The sequence below is a fragment of the Fusarium phalaenopsidis genome, assembly GCF_050370095.1.
Source record: "Fusarium phalaenopsidis strain FUZ10S chromosome Unknown contig_32284, whole genome shotgun sequence".
Classification (NCBI taxonomy): Eukaryota; Fungi; Ascomycota; class Sordariomycetes; order Hypocreales; family Nectriaceae; genus Fusarium; species Fusarium phalaenopsidis.
This window is the reverse complement of record NW_028145414.1, coordinates 636776-653917: the sequence shown is the minus strand read 5'-3', so window position 1 is coordinate 653917 and position 17142 is coordinate 636776. Positions and strand designations below refer to the sequence as shown.

General features: G+C 50.5%; 6 protein-coding genes across 6 annotated transcripts; 4 read left to right on the top strand and 2 right to left on the bottom strand.

The window, feature by feature from the left end:
• Nucleotides 1-51: 51 nt before the first annotated feature.
• Nucleotides 52-897, top strand: LRP88_02147 (uncharacterized protein; the record flags this gene model as incomplete). Its single annotated transcript, XM_083238817.1, has 1 exon — nucleotides 52-897. The coding sequence occupies one exon, from the start codon at nucleotides 52-54 to the stop codon at nucleotides 895-897; it is 846 nt and encodes a 281-aa protein (XP_083105412.1).
• A 2974-nt stretch (nucleotides 898-3871) lies between these two features.
• LRP88_02146 (glycosyltransferase domain-containing protein) lies at nucleotides 3872-5302 on the top strand (the record flags this gene model as incomplete). The annotated part of the gene is made up of 1 exon (XM_083238816.1): nucleotides 3872-5302. The coding sequence occupies one exon, from the start codon at nucleotides 3872-3874 to the stop codon at nucleotides 5300-5302; it is 1431 nt and encodes a 476-aa protein (XP_083105411.1).
• Nucleotides 5303-6416: 1114 nt separating this feature from the next.
• On the top strand, nucleotides 6417-6904 carry LRP88_02145 (uncharacterized protein; the record flags this gene model as incomplete). Its single annotated transcript, XM_083238815.1, has 3 exons — nucleotides 6417-6606; nucleotides 6662-6743; nucleotides 6793-6904. The coding sequence occupies 3 exons, from the start codon at nucleotides 6417-6419 to the stop codon at nucleotides 6902-6904; spliced, it is 384 nt and encodes a 127-aa protein (XP_083105410.1).
• A 1349-nt stretch (nucleotides 6905-8253) lies between these two features.
• Nucleotides 8254-8793, top strand: LRP88_02144 (uncharacterized protein; the record flags this gene model as incomplete). Its single annotated transcript, XM_083238814.1, has 1 exon — nucleotides 8254-8793. The coding sequence occupies one exon, from the start codon at nucleotides 8254-8256 to the stop codon at nucleotides 8791-8793; it is 540 nt and encodes a 179-aa protein (XP_083105409.1).
• Nucleotides 8794-11117: 2324 nt separating this feature from the next.
• On the bottom strand, nucleotides 11118-12182 carry LRP88_02143 (uncharacterized protein; the record flags this gene model as incomplete). Its single annotated transcript, XM_083238813.1, has 1 exon — nucleotides 11118-12182. One exon carries the CDS (start codon nucleotides 12180-12182, stop codon nucleotides 11118-11120), a length of 1065 nt encoding a protein of 354 aa, XP_083105408.1.
• Nucleotides 12183-16142: 3960 nt separating this feature from the next.
• On the bottom strand, nucleotides 16143-16928 carry LRP88_02142 (uncharacterized protein; the record flags this gene model as incomplete). Its single annotated transcript, XM_083238812.1, has 1 exon — nucleotides 16143-16928. The coding sequence occupies one exon, from the start codon at nucleotides 16926-16928 to the stop codon at nucleotides 16143-16145; it is 786 nt and encodes a 261-aa protein (XP_083105407.1).
• Nucleotides 16929-17142: the final 214 nt, after the last annotated feature.

Here is a 17142-nt window from a genome sequence, read left to right as displayed (position 1 = left end):
GCGACCCGGGGCGTGATACTTGCTGCTGGAGGATTTGCTCACAACCGAACAATGCGACAACAGTTCATGCCAAAGCCAGTTAGCACAGAGTGGACCAACTCTCCCAAGGGAGACACGGGCGATGCTATTCAAGAGGGCATGCGACTTGGTGCAGCAACAGCTCTCATGGATGATGCCTGGTGGGGACCAACTATCATGGACCCTGTCACTGGTATGCCGAATTTTGCTCTTTTTGAGCGGGCGCGACCCCATTGCTTCATTGTGGACTCTTCCGGTTCTCGGTTTATGAATGAGGCTCAGTCATATACCGATGCTGGTCATGATCAATACGCTAGAAACGAGAAGGTCAAGGCCATCCCCGCTTGGCTGATAATGGACTCGAATCACAGGAACAAATACATGCTTGGTGGCCTATTCGCCAGAGTGAAACCGTCAAAAGAGGCCTTAGCCAGTGGAAGGATCTTTTGTGCCGCGACCATCGACGAGTTGGCGAGACAAATCGGGGTGGACCCTGAAGGCCTGGCCAAGACTACCAAGAGATTCAATCACATGTCTCGAGAGGGGATTGGCAAAGACTTTGGCAAAGGGAACTACGCATATGATCAATTTTTTGGTGATCCTAGCGCCGGAGTCAATCCCAATCTTGCTCCCGTCAAAAAGGCGCCGTACTACGCCATCAAGATTTGGCCTGGAGACTTGGGAACAAAAGGTGGGCTCCTGACCGATGAGTTCCAGCGTGTTTTGGACAAGAATTCTCGCGTGATTTTTGGATTATATGCTATCGGCAACACAGCTGCGAGCATAATGGGACGGACGTATCTGGGAGCGGGATCAACACTGGGACCGGCGATGACACATGGTTATATCGCAGCTAGCCATTTGAGCGGTATGCGGTAGAAGCATCATTGCATGAGCATATTGTGTATGTAGTAATATTGTTTTATTTGCTGCGATTATTAAACCGGGATTTTAAAGGAGGTCATGTGCAGCATTGATGAATCATATAGTCAGGACTACCCTATACCTTGAATTTCCGTAGCTACTCGGTCTATATTTAGGCGAGCTAGAAATAAGATCGTTTTTCCCATATAGGCATGTCAACTCGTAGAAAGAGCTATGTAAGATTAGGGACCTTGATTCAGTCCCTCATGAGCAAGCCCCCCAACTGTAAGCGTTATGTGTTACTGAACAGTGTCAATACGGTCATCGTGGCGTCTGCCAGAGGAGAACTGAGCCACCCTGTCTACATGATAATAACGTCACTAGCATAAACAACTACATGTCCCAAGGAACCAAGGTCACAAACCGTCGCCATTTGGTCGCAACGGAATCATCCCACACTCCAGGCACCGAAGATGGCTCGTAGCGACACCCGGGCCCCAACACCGGCGGTGAAGTGGCGTGGAAACTTTAAACGAGGTGATTTTGGGCTTGTGATCAGACCGGTCAAACCAACATGCATTTCCTTAATTTATTGTCATGGTTGATTGACTGACCGAGAGCTGTTGGTTGAAGGTTTTTCAGCAGAGGCAACAAGGAGGCACACCGTTGTCGGTGCGATGAGTGTGGGTCCGGCTCGGGGAAAAATCTGTGCCCAAGGTACCTACGTTGGTTGGCAGCGGGACCTCGTTTGAGCTCGAGGACGAATGAGGCATATCGTATGACGAGGGCGTGTGCGTGGGCGTCGAAGTGCAGGAAGCAAGCAACCCCCTTTCGGCCGCCAACGGAGCCTGGGAGAGAGTGCCGACTGGACTCGGATCGTCGGCGCCAGCGCGCTATGGCACCGACATGTTCCTGTCTGGTCTGGTAGAGCTGCCCAGATTGATGGAAGAAGTCACTGCTGGTCTCCCCACACAGTTGTGGTGCCAGTATGGAGTAACTTTTTCTCTCTTTCTTTTAAGGGTCTATTTACAGTTATGTCGAGATTACGTGGGGCATTAGTGGCAGATCTTTGCACATCCTTTGGGTCTCGAACACCACCGTATCTGACTCAAGACATCGATTAGAGCCGGTGGGTTTATCTACCCCTGTCCAAGTCTGTTTATTGGTCTGCTGCAAGCCAGAGCCATATTGTTAGAGGCCTAACTGCGGGAGAGCTCTGGAATGGCTAATTGGGCACTGCAGAAGAGAGGCCAGCAAGGGTGGCAAAACCCACAGGCTCCAATCAATGCATTGAGTCGATACGGTGCTGTGCATGGGTTGGGTTGTTCTCACATGGGGAAATGACATCAAAGATCCTGCTTTGCAAGGGGCTTCGGGAAGGATTTCCGTCCCAGGGTAAGGCCCTTGTTATACGATACCCTAAACAAACCCCGAGCGGCACTGCCCCGGCGTCCCATTTTTATCCGCGACGATAGCATTACCAACAGAAGAGAAGAAGTGACATTTCTGAGACGGTCCGTGAGCCATTTCTGTTGAGGGGGCATGTGGCCTTGCCGCCGAATTATATATCTACTCGACAGGTCAACTCTCAGTAGGTACTCAGGAGAAGACAAGGTGGACTCTTCATTGCGGATCAAGAGCCAATCTCTCAGACAGGAAACTTCGAGATGGGTGCGTGGCTGGTCCCACTGCCAGGCATGAGTTACGACCGAGGTTTGACCAGGATAAAAGCCAACAGGGTAATTTATCGGGAGTCGCTGCTCAGCCAGAAAAAGCTTCGTCGGCCATTGGCCGCTGATGACCAGCAACTGTTGGTTGTTGGTTGTCTGCACAAAATGGCCGAGCCAACAGTTGCGACGTGTCCCAGCCGTGCTTTCAAGTCTGGACCGTCGTCTGCGGTGGGCCGAGGCAGAGGCAGCTTTTTTCCTCCCCCTTTGATTGCTTTTCGTTAACCAGGCCGTGGCGCAAGGCATCCGCTCGTGAATTTGACTTTGACTGCTCCTGTTGACCTCAGACGTCTGATTATAACAAAGGAATGTTTCGTGATAATCACCTGCAGACTTGGCAGGGCTGAGGCAGAGAAGAAACAGGCCAGGCATCCGACAGGTAGTTATAGATCAACAACAGTCACCGATCTCAACCCGGAGATTGTCGCCCAATTTTTCACCCGTCGCCCGTTGATTGGCAGGATGGGGGGTGACAGAGAGGCCCAGCATGGCTTACCTCGGCCCAGGCTGCCTCGCCCACAACGATCATGGTCCTAGGCCCATACCACCCAATCATGGTTGCAGAGGATGAGATGATCGGTCTCAAATTAATGTATCAGAGGCTGCAAGCCGTAGACTATCTGCACCCCTTCGTCCCGCACCAAGGATTTGGGTGATCCAAGACGGTGATCAACACATGCAGAAACGTCAAGCACCGCGGAGCCCCTGGCTCTGGTCGTTGAAAGCGTTTTTTTGACATGCTTCCGGGATGAGCTGCGACGCGAGGGTGCTACCTACAGCATGTACAGCACGGTAGCTACTCCATACAGCCACCAACTTTACTCTGTTCGTGGACGCTGGGACAGCTATATGTGCTGGATGGGGCGCCACGGTTGCTCTTGGGCGTTGTTTCCAGCCTGTTGTTTGTGCTCCCTCTGCCATGCGAAATTTTGCTCTGACCCTTGACTAAATATCTTTTGGCGCAGTTATTCCATCGAGAGCTGGGCTCCTTGACTTATTGCATCCCCTTCATACATGGCCTCACACATTGCACTTCTGGGCACGGTCCGGCCGTGGTCCAGATTTTGCTTCAATGGCTCAAAGCTGAGATGGTCTCGAAGAGGATGTCTGCTGCTCTTCATTCTATTCTCCGTCACCTTGACTCTATATCACCTGGTACACATTATTCCCCCTACCCTCCTGCCTCCTTCATCGTCATTGAGAGTTAACCACCACACGAGCAGATGCTTTTCGACCGAATTTGGCACCCTCGATCACCAATACTGCTCGACTCTTCTTCTCTAGAGTCTGAAATACTCCCTGCTGGGGAACGGAAATTCGTCATTATTCTCCCTGTCGATGACTCCAGCCATGACCTCTGTAAGGTCGTCAGCAGTATTATCGCCTTGGGTTACCCCCCGCCTATTCTTGTTAACTGGAAGCGAGACTTTCATACCAATACTGATGGGATTGGTCCGTCGCAGCTGGCCAAGATCACAGGTACCCTCAGCTATCTGGAGTGGGCAATGAGCCAAGACGCACCTGAGAGGCTGGGCGATAGCGATCTGGTTCTAATGCTAGACGGCCATGATATCTGGATGCAATTACCTCCGAGCGTCCTTCTTTACCGATACTTCAAAACCAATCAACAAGCCAACAAGCGACTCATCGATAGTTACGGCTTCAACAAGGGCGTACTGCAGACGATTATTATCTCGGCCCAGAAGGGTTGCGTCGCCCCACGCGATACCATCTCCAACCTTTACTGCCAGGATCTACCTGAGAGTCCTCTCCCCCCCAACGTCTTCGGCTTCTTTACGGACTATAAGATCGGGAGGTGGAAATATATGCGGCCTAAGTTTGTCAATAGCGGCAGCTTTATGGGCCCCATAGGCGATATGCGTCGGTACTTTCAGCGCGTGAAGGATAAGATGGATAGAGATCTTGATGAGATTTCATCAAGTGAGGACCTCGGTGGTGATCAGGGCATCTTTGCTGAGGTATTTGGTGAGCAGGAGCTATGGCGACAACACATCAGTGGGACCGAGGCGGCGGTTATACCGTCACCAAGCGAACTTGAGTACCACCTTGGTCTTGACTACACACAAGAGCTCTTCTACCCGACCTGCTACTCGGAGGAAGATGGCTACTTTGTGCCTGTAGACAACCCGAGCGCCATAGAGAGAGAGTCAAGCAAAGCGGGTGTCTCGCCACCGAGGATATGGGGTATTCCCACAGACATCTACAGGGAGGCCGATAACCCGCTCGCCAAGCTATCCGACGCGTCCAAGAAGGACCTCACCTGGGGTGAAGTGCCGCTATACATTGACTTCTGGACGACAGCGATTCCCGTAGCGATACACCATAACGCCTGGAGGAATGGTCTTAAAAACCGCCGAATAACATGGTGGGATAAAACGTGGTACTTCCCATATCTACGGGATCTGCTCAAGGTGCAGATGCAGGCCAACGGCACAATAGAGCCCCTCGCCACGCTCGGTGCCAAGAACGGAAGCCTTCAGATCTGGCCGTACGGCGAGGGAGAACCCAAGGCGTCCCTACTGTTCAGTAGGAACAAGGAGACGAAGAGGTGGCAGCTGCAGCCGGCAGACTGGGATACGGTCTGTAGAAGCAACAACAACGCGACGACCGATGCCGAGGCTGAGGCTCACTGGTATGATGAGGTTTTCCGGGATGGCAAGGGGTCATTTTAGGGGCTTGTGCATTTTATTGAGGGTTGGTTGATTCATAGCGCCGCGGTCCATGGCCAGATTAGACATCATGATTATCCTGATGCTCGTTGAAACTTTGAGTTCAGCACTTGCACGTCATGAGCTTAGTCATGGCTACAATCCGCAAACTACCTATGGGAATGGGATGAAATACAACAGTAGTATGGAGCCAGGATCGTGTAGAGCCTGACTTGTCTGCCATGGAGGAGACTGCTGAAACTCACATCTCTCTCTGGCAGACCAGCCACAAAAACAGGCCCCCGTCGATGTGGTCAATCAGGGGAGCTCTTAACTGCAAGTGGTGGGATGCTATCCCATCAACCAACGACTCTCCGGCGGGGGGGAGGCGAACAAAAGAACCCTCAAGGGCAGGGGCTCCGGCGGAGCGAATGGAAAAGAAAATCCCTCAGGGGCAGGCCCCCCCGGCTGTTGCATGTTGTCTCTTCGTAGACACCTTTTGGCGGGACGACCCTCGCATGAGCTAATGTGCACCTCTGCGGACCAGACGGGTGTCTGGAGTATTGAGGCTGGTAAGTTATTCGAATTGACCGCTTGCAACTCTCCACCCGTTGTTGAAACTCAAACTCCATAAGCTGTAAGTGTTGTGCTTCAGTGAACAGTCTCGCAATACGGTCATCTGGGCGTCTGCTAGAGTAGAACTGAGCCACCTTGTCTACATGGTAATAACCGGCTCCGTGTTGCTGCGGAATGTTGGCACTTGGATGGGGGGTGCGGGCAAACTCCAAGTGTTGGTTGTTGATAGACTCAGGAATCCATGCTGGAACTGTTAGTTCTGTATGTATTCGAATGTCCCGTGAATGAGAGTCACCGGTTGGTTGCAAGCCCACTTGGCGAGCGAGGGGGGTTGCCTGTCTAACCTTCTGCGGGTGCAGAAGCCGAAGCTGAGGTGTCTCAGGGCGTTAGGAATCATCAGTTCATGGCGAAGCTGCTCGCTCTTGAGACGAGTATAAGGGAGGGCTGGTCTCGCTGCAAGGGGTTTGCTTCTCTTCTTCACCCACAAGACTCTAGAGCTCTAGACTCTCCAGACTGTCAACCAAGTCTTGACTCCAAAATCCACATTTTTCTACCATCAAAAATGGTCTCCTTCAAGGCTTTCTGCTCTGCCCTGGCCTTCCAGGCCCTCGCCGTGTCCGCCGCGCCGGCCGAGGAGGTTCCCAAGTTTACTCCTCCCAACAAGCTCCAGGCTCAGGCCTCCATCTTCTACTGCTCCAACATCCGTTGGAACGGCGAGTGCAGAGCCGTCGGTGTTCCCTTGGACACGTGCCGTAAGTCCGCCTGGTCATTTCTGTTTGTGTGTTGGCTGCTGAGTACTTTAAACAGACAACCTCCCCAAGGCATGGAACGACCGCATCAGCTCCATCAAGAACCAAGCAAAGAGCGCGTATAAGTGTACCTGGTACATGTAAGTTGACCTGTTTCCATGTGTCTAGATGTTGCTGACATGGACATAGCGGCTACAACTGCAACGGCAAGTCGTACTCCAACCAGGAGGATGCTAACCTGGCTGACGGCGATGGCGCCTTCAACGACTCTATCAGCAGCTATTCTTGCCGACGTAAGTAAGCGGCATTCGATGTTTTCGCCATGGCGAATGAAAGAGTCAAGCGCGAATGCCCTGCTGGAGCCTTGCGGTTTAGGTAGCCGTGTACATAGACAAACCTGATTACACTTCTCATTAACACGCTATACATAATCCCCCTGTCCTCTTATGATGCCAATGGTCTTTTATTAGCGCCACGTTAAAGCCTAACCTGAGGTTTATGGCATTTCTTGATAGCACGCACACACCACTGGAGCTATGTTTCCCTCTGACCATGACCAAAGGATAAGGTGCGGCCTTCCACCTGTCTTTGAGCTCAGTAGCATCCCCATGAAGCTCCTAAGTGTCAATCTCGGCCTGTGCGACATACCGAGCCGCGGCATCCCCCCAGTGACAGCCTCCACTTGCGCACGTTGTGAGAATTAAACATGCACGGAGCTCCGAGCTCTGGCTCACAGTAGACCTTCTTGGATCAAGCCACCAGCTTGTGGTTGCAGCCGTTACTGCCTGGTCCTGATAATTGAGAGCTTAGCTTGTCCATTCCACGTCATACACAATCTGAGGTGGCTTAAGTCACTGGGAAGATTCGGTTGATAACCTTATAGCAAGGACGAATTTACTGTTCGTCCTCTCTTCACCGGCACGAGGTATAGGGTATAAAAACACTTGGCACCGGACCGAGTTGAGGATCCAATGCAGCGAGTCTGAGCGAGGAGTGTATTTACCCCAGGGCAAACGTTATGAGAGCGCCGAGGCTGACACCATCTTTTTATTGATAGTTCCTCCATCACCTGACCAGCCCGTCGGCCCTCAAATCTCATCAACTCAGAGGATGAGCTGTGAAGCTATTGAACATGCCCACGAGCATCAGCCAGTTCGACACCTTGTTTTTTATTACACACGTCTGTACACACGTCCTGTAATTAAGCCATAGTTCCATTTTACGATGTGATGTTTTCCCTTTCATTTCAGGCAATACTGGCTGTAGAGTTCCACGATCCTGGTCTTCTGCCATTATGCCCTCAACCCTCGGGTTCTGCGTGGAACTAAAAATAGCTTAGTGCACAGTACCTACTGGCCCTCTGAGATGAGTTCCCCAGTTCGAACATGAGGGTTAGTCATGTCGCCAAAATTAGACCCTAGACTTCTCGAAAAATAGCACACGCGCCCAAAATAATATCATGTTAGATAATCAACTATATTTATAAGTTCACCTTACATATGTTGTCCCTCTCATTTTAAAAATCAGACGTTCTCTTTTTATTATCCATAAAATAGGACCTTCTAATCCCCCCCTAAACTTCTCCATCAATGTTCTTTTTCTTCAAATCCTTTCATTCTAAGACCTGAAACCAATTCAATAGCTGCCATCATGTCAAGCACCGCCTCTACTGCGACCGCCACCAGCACCTTGGCCTGCAAGAACCTGTACGATACTCCCAACAAAGATGCCACCTGCGGTTTATCCTACAGCAAGAAGCACATCCAGATCATGAAGGAATGCTGCGGCGACGCCCAGATTGTCAGCTACTTCGATAACTGTGGTCTCTATTGCGTCGCCCTTGGTCAGACCACCGCTGAGCTGCAGAAGTGCATGTGGGATCAGGGCGCTGCTTGGGGGGCCCCTTTTTGCTCCAACACGAAGGGTACTTCCCTCACTGCCGACCCCAAGATTCCTGCGACTGCCAAGGCTACTGTTATCTCGAACAACAAGGACAACGACGACGATGACGATGACGACGATGGGGATAAGGACAGCGACAGCTCCGGTACCAAGTCTGCTTCGAGCGCCGATTCTACCAACACCGACAACGCTGCTCTTACAGTGGCCCCTCCGTCCATTAGCAAGATGGGTCTCGCTATTGGCGCCTTGATGTTATCCTCTCTTACTCTGGGAGCTTTCCAGATTTGAGGCCTTGTTTGTTCTTGGCTTATTGTTCTTATTAACTTCATTGAGAGTTTAACTCTTGTTACTCATATATAGACTCTATTACGGTTTCTTAGTTTTGGAATTGACATTTATACCTTAGTGGACTCGATACATATAAAAGAGCCCGATTCCTCTTCAGATTTACTTTAGGAGTGAGAAATACTTTTACTATCTCTCTAACCGGAATCGGACGCGTTGATCTTGGAAAAGTCTCACTTGTTGGATATGATGAGGCTGTTCGCGGCCGAACATTCATTCCAATTGTCCAACGACAGGACGTGAGACACGTAAACCTCGTAGGCTGCCGGCGTGGACTTTCTAGTTTTTGTCTTCCTGGATGTCATGCTCAACAAGACGCAACTGCAGGCAGGGTCGGCTGCATTAAGTTGGAGGAGTGTATTTCTACCCTAAAATTCACGTTTAATGGTTAATCAATAAAGGCTGTTAGAAGGCGAGAGTTGCGGCGTAGGCCGAAGTTGAGCTGAAATAAAGTGGAAATATATTCCGATGAATATCAGGGTCAAACCTTCAAGTTCTTTACAATTGTCTGCTATTTTAATAAGGATAACCATGCAGGCGGCCATGCCGCCTCATTTCGTTAATATCTTTCAATTCATACATCACTTCTATCTTAATACAAAGTTTAAGCCTAGATAAGCCTCCATCTCCAGCTCTTCCTCTCTGAGATGCCCCCGATCCTGCTGCGCCTACAGTGGTTGGGCCGTAAGGCCAGTAGCCCGCATCAACCTTTTCTTATTCACCCTCACAGTCCTGTCAGCCAGTAGCCCCAACTCCCCAAGAATCCGGACCAAGTCAACAGCTGAAGTGACAGTCCCAGGTTAGTATGCTCAAGGAATAGTGAGTGTGTCCGGTACTACTTCCCACGCAAGTCATCGAAGTCGCGGAATGTCGCAGGGGACCTAACAATCTCCTCGCCCGTCGTTGTGTTTACGAGCGGTGCGATAGCTGCCTTTTCGTCGACTTTGCCGTTGTTTTCTAATCGAATTATGTTGTTGCGGTCACTATGGAGAAGTTGTAGTTCGGGGAATGCTTAGGTTGTATTGCAAAGAGTACTCACAAGTTCGTGATCCGGCGGCCCAGATCATCCAAGTCCCGTGTAACGTCGCCAACATGACGCTTAACGTCTCCCGCTTCACGTTTGACATTGCTGATCTGGGCAGATAGCTGGTCCATCTGAGTCCTCAGCCCATTGATGGCATCCAAAAGCGCGGTGCCAGACTCGATGGCAGAAATATTACGGCAGTGTTGAAACTCATGGGTAAAACCGTGGAGATGCTGTGTCATGTGGTCAAAGTTGGATACCTGGAGCTGCTAGGACTGTGCTCCGCTCATGACGGAGACCTTAAGTGCACGCAATAGTTACATAGTATGTACAGTGAAAAATAATAGTCTAGCCAAAATGGTTGCGCTGAGGGTCGATGTGTGTCCGTGTAGAATGATCGTTGTTAAGTGGAAATATTAAAAACAAAGACGCGTCGCGTTGTCCCCATAACAACAGGGGCAAAACACGGTGTTACGCGGAGTCACGTGATGCTGTGGGGGGTCGCGGAAAGATTTGCCGAGAGCTTTAGGTAAACATCTAAATACCTAAACAAAAGTAAGAATAAGAATAGAAGTACGGAGTAAAGAGTTCTTATTAATATTAATAGTTATTTTTATTATGATCCCATCGATTTTCAATCGATAGGCACTTGACCATGATCTCGTTCCCTCAGAGAGTGGGTCGTGAGGTCATTGGCCGTGCCCACGAGTGTCGGCCAGTTGGACACCATCACCCTCCGCCGAGCCGCAACGGAGAATCGCTTCTTTTGACGGAATGCATAGCTTTCTGGAGGGTTTATAGGCAAAGGCTGTTGACAAGGATCACGCAAAGACTGCTTAGTGCCCATCTCTCGTTCAGAACAGCACTCTTGGCCTGGGCAATTGCTGAACATTTTGGCCGTGTCTCTGGGCTTGTCTGTGGCTAGAGGCCGACACCAAGCATTGGACTCCAAGACGACAAGAAACACAGGAGAATCATATCAAGGAGAGTTAAATGGAATAAATAAACGTTCCACCATAGCAAAAACTACAGTATTGCCCAACAAGAAACACACATGAAGTAGTCACGCTGACGTTACAGCCTACAATTCACAATTTGGTTGCCGCCCTTCAGATTGAATAACAAAAACGGGCACTCATCACCCTGCATCCATGCCAGATCTTTACTGTAAGTACTGTTGTTCAAAAGGAGTGTCGTATGTAGCACTGTGAAATTGCCAAACCACAAATGAAATCGTACCAAATCACAGAACAAAAGCAACAGCAGCAGCGACGCCAGCCATGGCAACAGCATGCTCGACACCTTTAGGATGACCGGCTGCCCCATTGGTAATCTGGACAGGCTCATTGTCGGGGGCAGTAAGAGAGCCAGTAGCAGTAGGGGTAACTGACACAACTTTGGTTCTGCAACGCTCCCGCTCTCCGTCATCGGTCCAGTCCGAATCACAGTCGGTGAGGTAGTCCGGGTTATCAGTATCGGTGTCTTCAGTTGGAATACTTGCAGCCGCAGAGACGGTGGTGTCCGGGGCCTGAACTCTGGTCAAGGCCTTGGTTGGAGTGGCGCCCAGGGTCTTGGTTCTGGTCTTGCAGCGCTCGTGCTCGCCATCATCAGTCCAGTCTGAGTCGCAGTCTGTCAGATAGTCTGGATTATCGGTGTCGTCATCGCGAGATCGAGCAGTGGTGGCGGGGACAACAGTGGAAGAAGGGATCTTCTTCGTAGCAGTAATAGTGGGAGCGATCTTCGTCTTGGTCTTGCATCGCTCATGCTCTCCGTCATCGGTCCAGTCCGAGTCACAGTCGGTCTCCCAGTCAGGATTGTTGGTGTCGTGTCCATGGCCAAGAGACATTGTAGTCGGCTGAGAAGTATTTACCCTGGTCGTAGCAGCCGGCGCTGGGCTCTGAGTAGTGTGGGCACGAGGAGGCCTAGAGCATTGCTCATTGTCGGGGAACTCGTCACAGCTGGTGTAGTGGCCATCATCGTCGGTCCAGTGCTGCTCTTGGGGAGTCGGAGCCGGAGCCGGAGCCGGAGCCGGAACAGGGGCAGGCTGCTCATCGTCCGTGGTATCGTCATCGTCAGTCCAGTCATCATCGCGGCGAAACTGACGCTGGCGACGTCTGATACGGCGGTTGCGAGTGCCCAGGGCTCGACCCTTGCGGCGGGAGCTTGCTGAGCTGTCACCATTGGCGCGGGCGGCGAGACCATTAGTGTCAACTGCCGCTACCTCGCGGACAGGATGAATGCCCTCGGGGACAGGGCCGGCGCTGGAGAGAACCCCGAGGGAGAGGAGAACAAGAGGTGTAGTCTTCATTGTTTGAGGAGGAGGTTGTCAAGTTAGAGAGTAGCGAAGGTTGGTTGAAAAAGTTGCTTAGAAGTTGTTGGTGGTTCCAAGAATGCTTGAGATGTTTGGTTGTTTGATTCTGTGATCAAGGACAGCCATCCAAGTAGAACTTATACTTTTCTAATCTTGCTCTGCATGCACCTGATGGTTGACTCTGTCTCGTGGCAAACCGCTGGCCATCGCCATGAGTCTGGTAGCTGAACTCCAACGACGTCAACATTAGCATTGGAAGTCCGCAATTTGCAAGCCAAGAGAAAGCCACTCCAAGATACGAGAATCCTGCTATGCGTTGTTCAAGATAAGTGACGCGTCGCCGCTTTGATCAGGTTCTCCCACCTGGTCATTTGCAAGGCTCAACCAGGACCAGTCCCTAAAGCTCAGCCTCTCCCTTGGCAAGATATCGGTAGAAGGCGGTTTAAAGCAGGAATGAGGAGCGTCAAAATATAGGCTCTACCCATAAATGATGTCCGTGGCTTGCTGTCATCCAGTCCCCTGGGTGGATAGTTTGCTGCTCAGCCACTCATATTGGACTGTTTCGAAGGTTTGTGGTTGCTGGGAATGAAGACACGTTAAGCTATCTCATGATTTTCTGCGCCGCAATTAGTTTCCCGTCTAGTGCGTGTGATTGCTTGATGGTGTGATGGATGTTATTTTTGTTTTAATGGCATTCATTGACCCATCTGGATGGGCTCCATACCTTCCTCCAGTTGTCCTTTGGATTGTCAATGGAATGGATGTTATTCAACAGTGTTAATACTTGATAACCCTGTCGCTTGGACTCTGTAGACGTACATTGCCTTTGGCTCTTCCACCTCTTCACAACTGAGTTGTTCTATTAATTTCACTGGATGCCGAGTCAAGCATCCGGGATTATTCAACGGACCATCTACCAAGTTGCATCACTCCGGGTTAGGGGCAACAAGGTGCGAGACATTTACCAATTATCGCAGCACGTGTCTTTGTTCAGCTGTCGGGAGCCAAATCATGGGCTGAAGTGGCACGTGAGAGTCGCTTCAAGCCTTGGTCTTGGCCTGATCTTGGCACGATCTTGGCACGATCTTGGCACGATCTTGGCACGATCTTGGCACGAGCTCAACCGGTTTCCGCTCAGTGAAACCACCAACTAGGGAGCAGTGCGATGAGGCTGAAACGCTTGGCTCGGCTCTTTCAGAACTGGCCTTATCTATTTTTAAAAGAGTGCTCCGACTGCATCCTACGATGCTAAGAGCTGGTCTGTCCCGCTGCGCACTCGTCAGCACTTACGCGGCCCCTTGGCAAAGGGGCTGGTTCCGTGGGTCAGGAGTAACTATCCAAGTCAGCGGCAAATCAGTAATTAGTAATGCCTTTCGGGTTATTAGTGGTGCCTTCCAGGTCTAGGATAGCGTATGTGTGCAGGTGCGTCGGCGGATCTCGGTGACATTGTCCTTGGTATTAAAAATCTGTATTAGAAAGTACTAAGAAAGCAGTTTTATATTTTATAGAGAATTACTTATATTACTACGCCTGTGCAGTAGAGCCACATTGTAGTTGATCATGATGATACTTCTAAATCAACCCACCAGGCCCCAGGATAAGTAAACATGTGTTGTCCTATATTAGCATTAAAACCCAGTGCCGCGAAACAGCGCAACTGATAACAATCTTCTGTAGTTGCTACGAGGTTGCGCGAGACTCTGCTTACATATAACATGTCTCAGCTGTGCGTGATCCCGATATCTGTCTTTATCTTGCGTCTTGCGAGTGGGAAATTCTCAGGCCGTCCTTGGGCCAACGACGAAAACATTAGGACAAAGAGACTGAAGCGCTCCAACATTGAGCCAAGGAGCATAACGAGACGAATATCGTGATGCGGAGAGAGATCCTTTGCCTGAGAGGAGACTTCACGTTGATCATGAGACTTGTCACCGCAGGTTATACCCGTGGAGATGGCAAGGTCTAGGTTAGGTGTCTCACAATTGAGATTATCATAACTTCGTTTCCAACAAGAATGAGATTGCCAAGGCTCATGGATATATCATAAAGCTAATCATTTTTTGAACTATGCTAAGGTTTTTTCTCTAGTTGATCTGAGAAACTCCCACCAAGATCTGCGGCCACACTTGCACTGAACGCAGGCGCCACCGCTCCACTTAGAGGAACACTGATATTTAACTCCTGCATGTCGGATAGGGGTTGATATAGGAAACAATACGCAATGTTCCGCCGGGCTGGAGAGAGCAACCAATATAGGTGTGAAGGCCAAGACAGCCAGCAAGAGCCTCAAAACCACTAGTACAACAGTTAGTTGTGCAATGTTAATAGGGGACATGTCGTATTTAACTTGCAATGTACTTCGCAGGCACTCCAAGTAGAGCTCTCCGTAAGACGGCACGTTCTGACATCCTTGTCGTTTCCTGGCCTCCTCAGATAAAAATCCCGTCAAAGTCTTAGCAATATGCTGGTCATTTTTGGCATAATGACGGACAGGGATATAGACCTTGACCTTGGGTATCTCGTTATGTCGGCGAAATTCGACATTATAAAGAATACCAGCGGTTCTATGGCCATTATACGGGAGAGGGGTGTCATTAGCGACATTAGCTGTGCCAAGCAGGGCATTCCACAATCGCCTTAACTTTTGCATGCCCTCCTCAAAGTCTGGGCTAGGGCAAGGCAAACGTCCTCCCAGGGACATCGTGTCTTGGACTGCCTGGAAGTCCGTCCTTCTGTCTCGAAAGTAGATCTTGAGTCTGGAACTTGCGCTGGGAACCAGGTCCAGCGCCACCATGTCTATTTCGAACCCCAAGTCTAAGTGTGTGTCCACGTAGTCGACAAAGGTGTCGAAAGAGCCAAGATTTCCCGATCTCCACCCAGGGGCCGACTTGATGGCATCTGAGATGACCGCCAACTCAGACTGATTGGTTGTGTATGCCACTGCGCCAGGGAAGAAGTAGACTTTGTTTATGATGCCCCCCTTTTTTAGGTCAAAGGCCCAGAACATTCTTGACGGGTGATCTTCTGGGCCACCCTTGGCATATCTTCTGTTTGGGAAGGCAGACTGAAAGTGGTCGAATAAGATGGTGTCAATGTTTGGAAATGCCTGGGTTAAGCTTTGCTCGAAGTCTGCCGAAGCTCTATCGTTATTTGGGTCTGCTGGTGTGCCGGCGTAAAGCCCAATAGGCTCGATGGAATAGCGAATTGTGGGCTGTTCTATTCCCGTATGAAAGTCCCAGCTTAGTTCGATGGGGGTATGGTTGTCCGTCATAAAACTATTCCAGCGCGGCAGCCCGGAGATAGGTGAGACTCCTAGGTATGGTATAACCATTTTGGCGAAGTGATGAAGCATGTTGACTTGGTCTTCATGGGTGTAACCAGCTTTCGCCAGGAACTCAGCTAAAGCATGCCCGACTGTCAGGTACCAGTACTGTTGATGAGGGTCAAAGATACCCTGGGCTGCCGCTTTGGCCAGTGGCCATGGCTTGACTTGTTCTGGGACGCTGCTGATAGGGGCCATGTTGCGCTGTGAAAACCTGCGGGAATCGTAACTGATGTGGGTTACCTTCCTCTATACGCAACAAACGTCACTCTTATACTATTACAACCTCAGCAAGGAAGAATAACAAGAATACTACGTGGGACAGGACACGGCATTGCCGTCCGTCCCTTGGAGCGTCCATGTTTTCGTCCTTCTACCATTGCCAAGACAACTCGGGCAAGCCGATGTGGGCTGAAGAAAGGTGTCATTCAAACAGGGAATAAGCGGGACAGCGCGGATGCCCATTTGCGGCATAATACGATTTGGTGATATTATCAGGCTTGCTCTTTCAACAAGAGCCCCCACACGCATCAACTTTCACAGTGAGGAATTTGGGTTAGACTCAGCAAGCATTTCCAACTTTATCACTACCCTTCATGCATGACTAAGTAAGGAATATGAAGCCATTTCTCCAGTCAGTCCTCCAAGTCCTGCTGTTCCTCTGGAACATGCCGCTTTGCAATGACATTTCCCTTGTGCTGTCTATCGACACCCAACCACAGCAAATCCGGCCTGCTGTAATGCCCAACAATGTCTAGGAACCCACGGGTAGCCACAACCTTGGTGAGGTCAAGATCGGCGTATACGATGCCTTCCTTTCCTGGACTCCCTTCAAGAGGATTGGTCAATCGTCGGCCATCAGGTCCGATTACGCAACTATGGCCGCCACCAGGCTGGCGGCAAGAGAGGCCTTCCTGCGTCTTCATGGTTTCGATTCCTCTGGCTCCACATACTGAAGTGCTATGAAGCACGTAGGCTGAGCTTTCGATCGCATAAGTTTGAGAAAGGGCTTGACACCCATCAGCCGTCATACTCCATAGGCCCGGGTGGTCCACCCCAGTCGATGGATCAACAGGAGGCCACATCGAGATGTGTATAGCCTCTCCTTGGGAGATGCTATGATATTTCAATAGCGGCTGTGTGTGCTCCCAGCAGGCAAGGCATCCAACCCTGATCTTGCCATAGTCTGGTCCAAAGTCAATCTCAACGACGTTGTTGAGGACGAGCTCAGCATCGGACCCGTCACCGAAGAGGGTTCGCTCCATGTGAGTGGGCTTGATCTTCCGTCGATGCATTAAAACCTCGCCCTGAGGAGACAAAATCGCCTGGGAGATGTAGATGCTGTGAGTTCGACTTTGTTCTGAAAACCCGAGCACGATGGCAATAGAGCACTCCTTGGCAGTGGCCTTCAGCAAGTCCATTGCTTCGGAGTTCAAAGAGAGTGAGTTATAGATGTATCGAGTCTGAAGATCGAAGTCGACCGGCCGCGCCCTATCACGAGCCATGAATGTTAATCACGGGCAGAGTAAAAATTAGTGACTGCTTACCAGATCCATGCGGGATAGCCAGGGAGCCAGCATTCGGGGAACGCGATGAGTTTGGCTCCATGTTCTGCAGCTTCCCTAACAAGAGCGA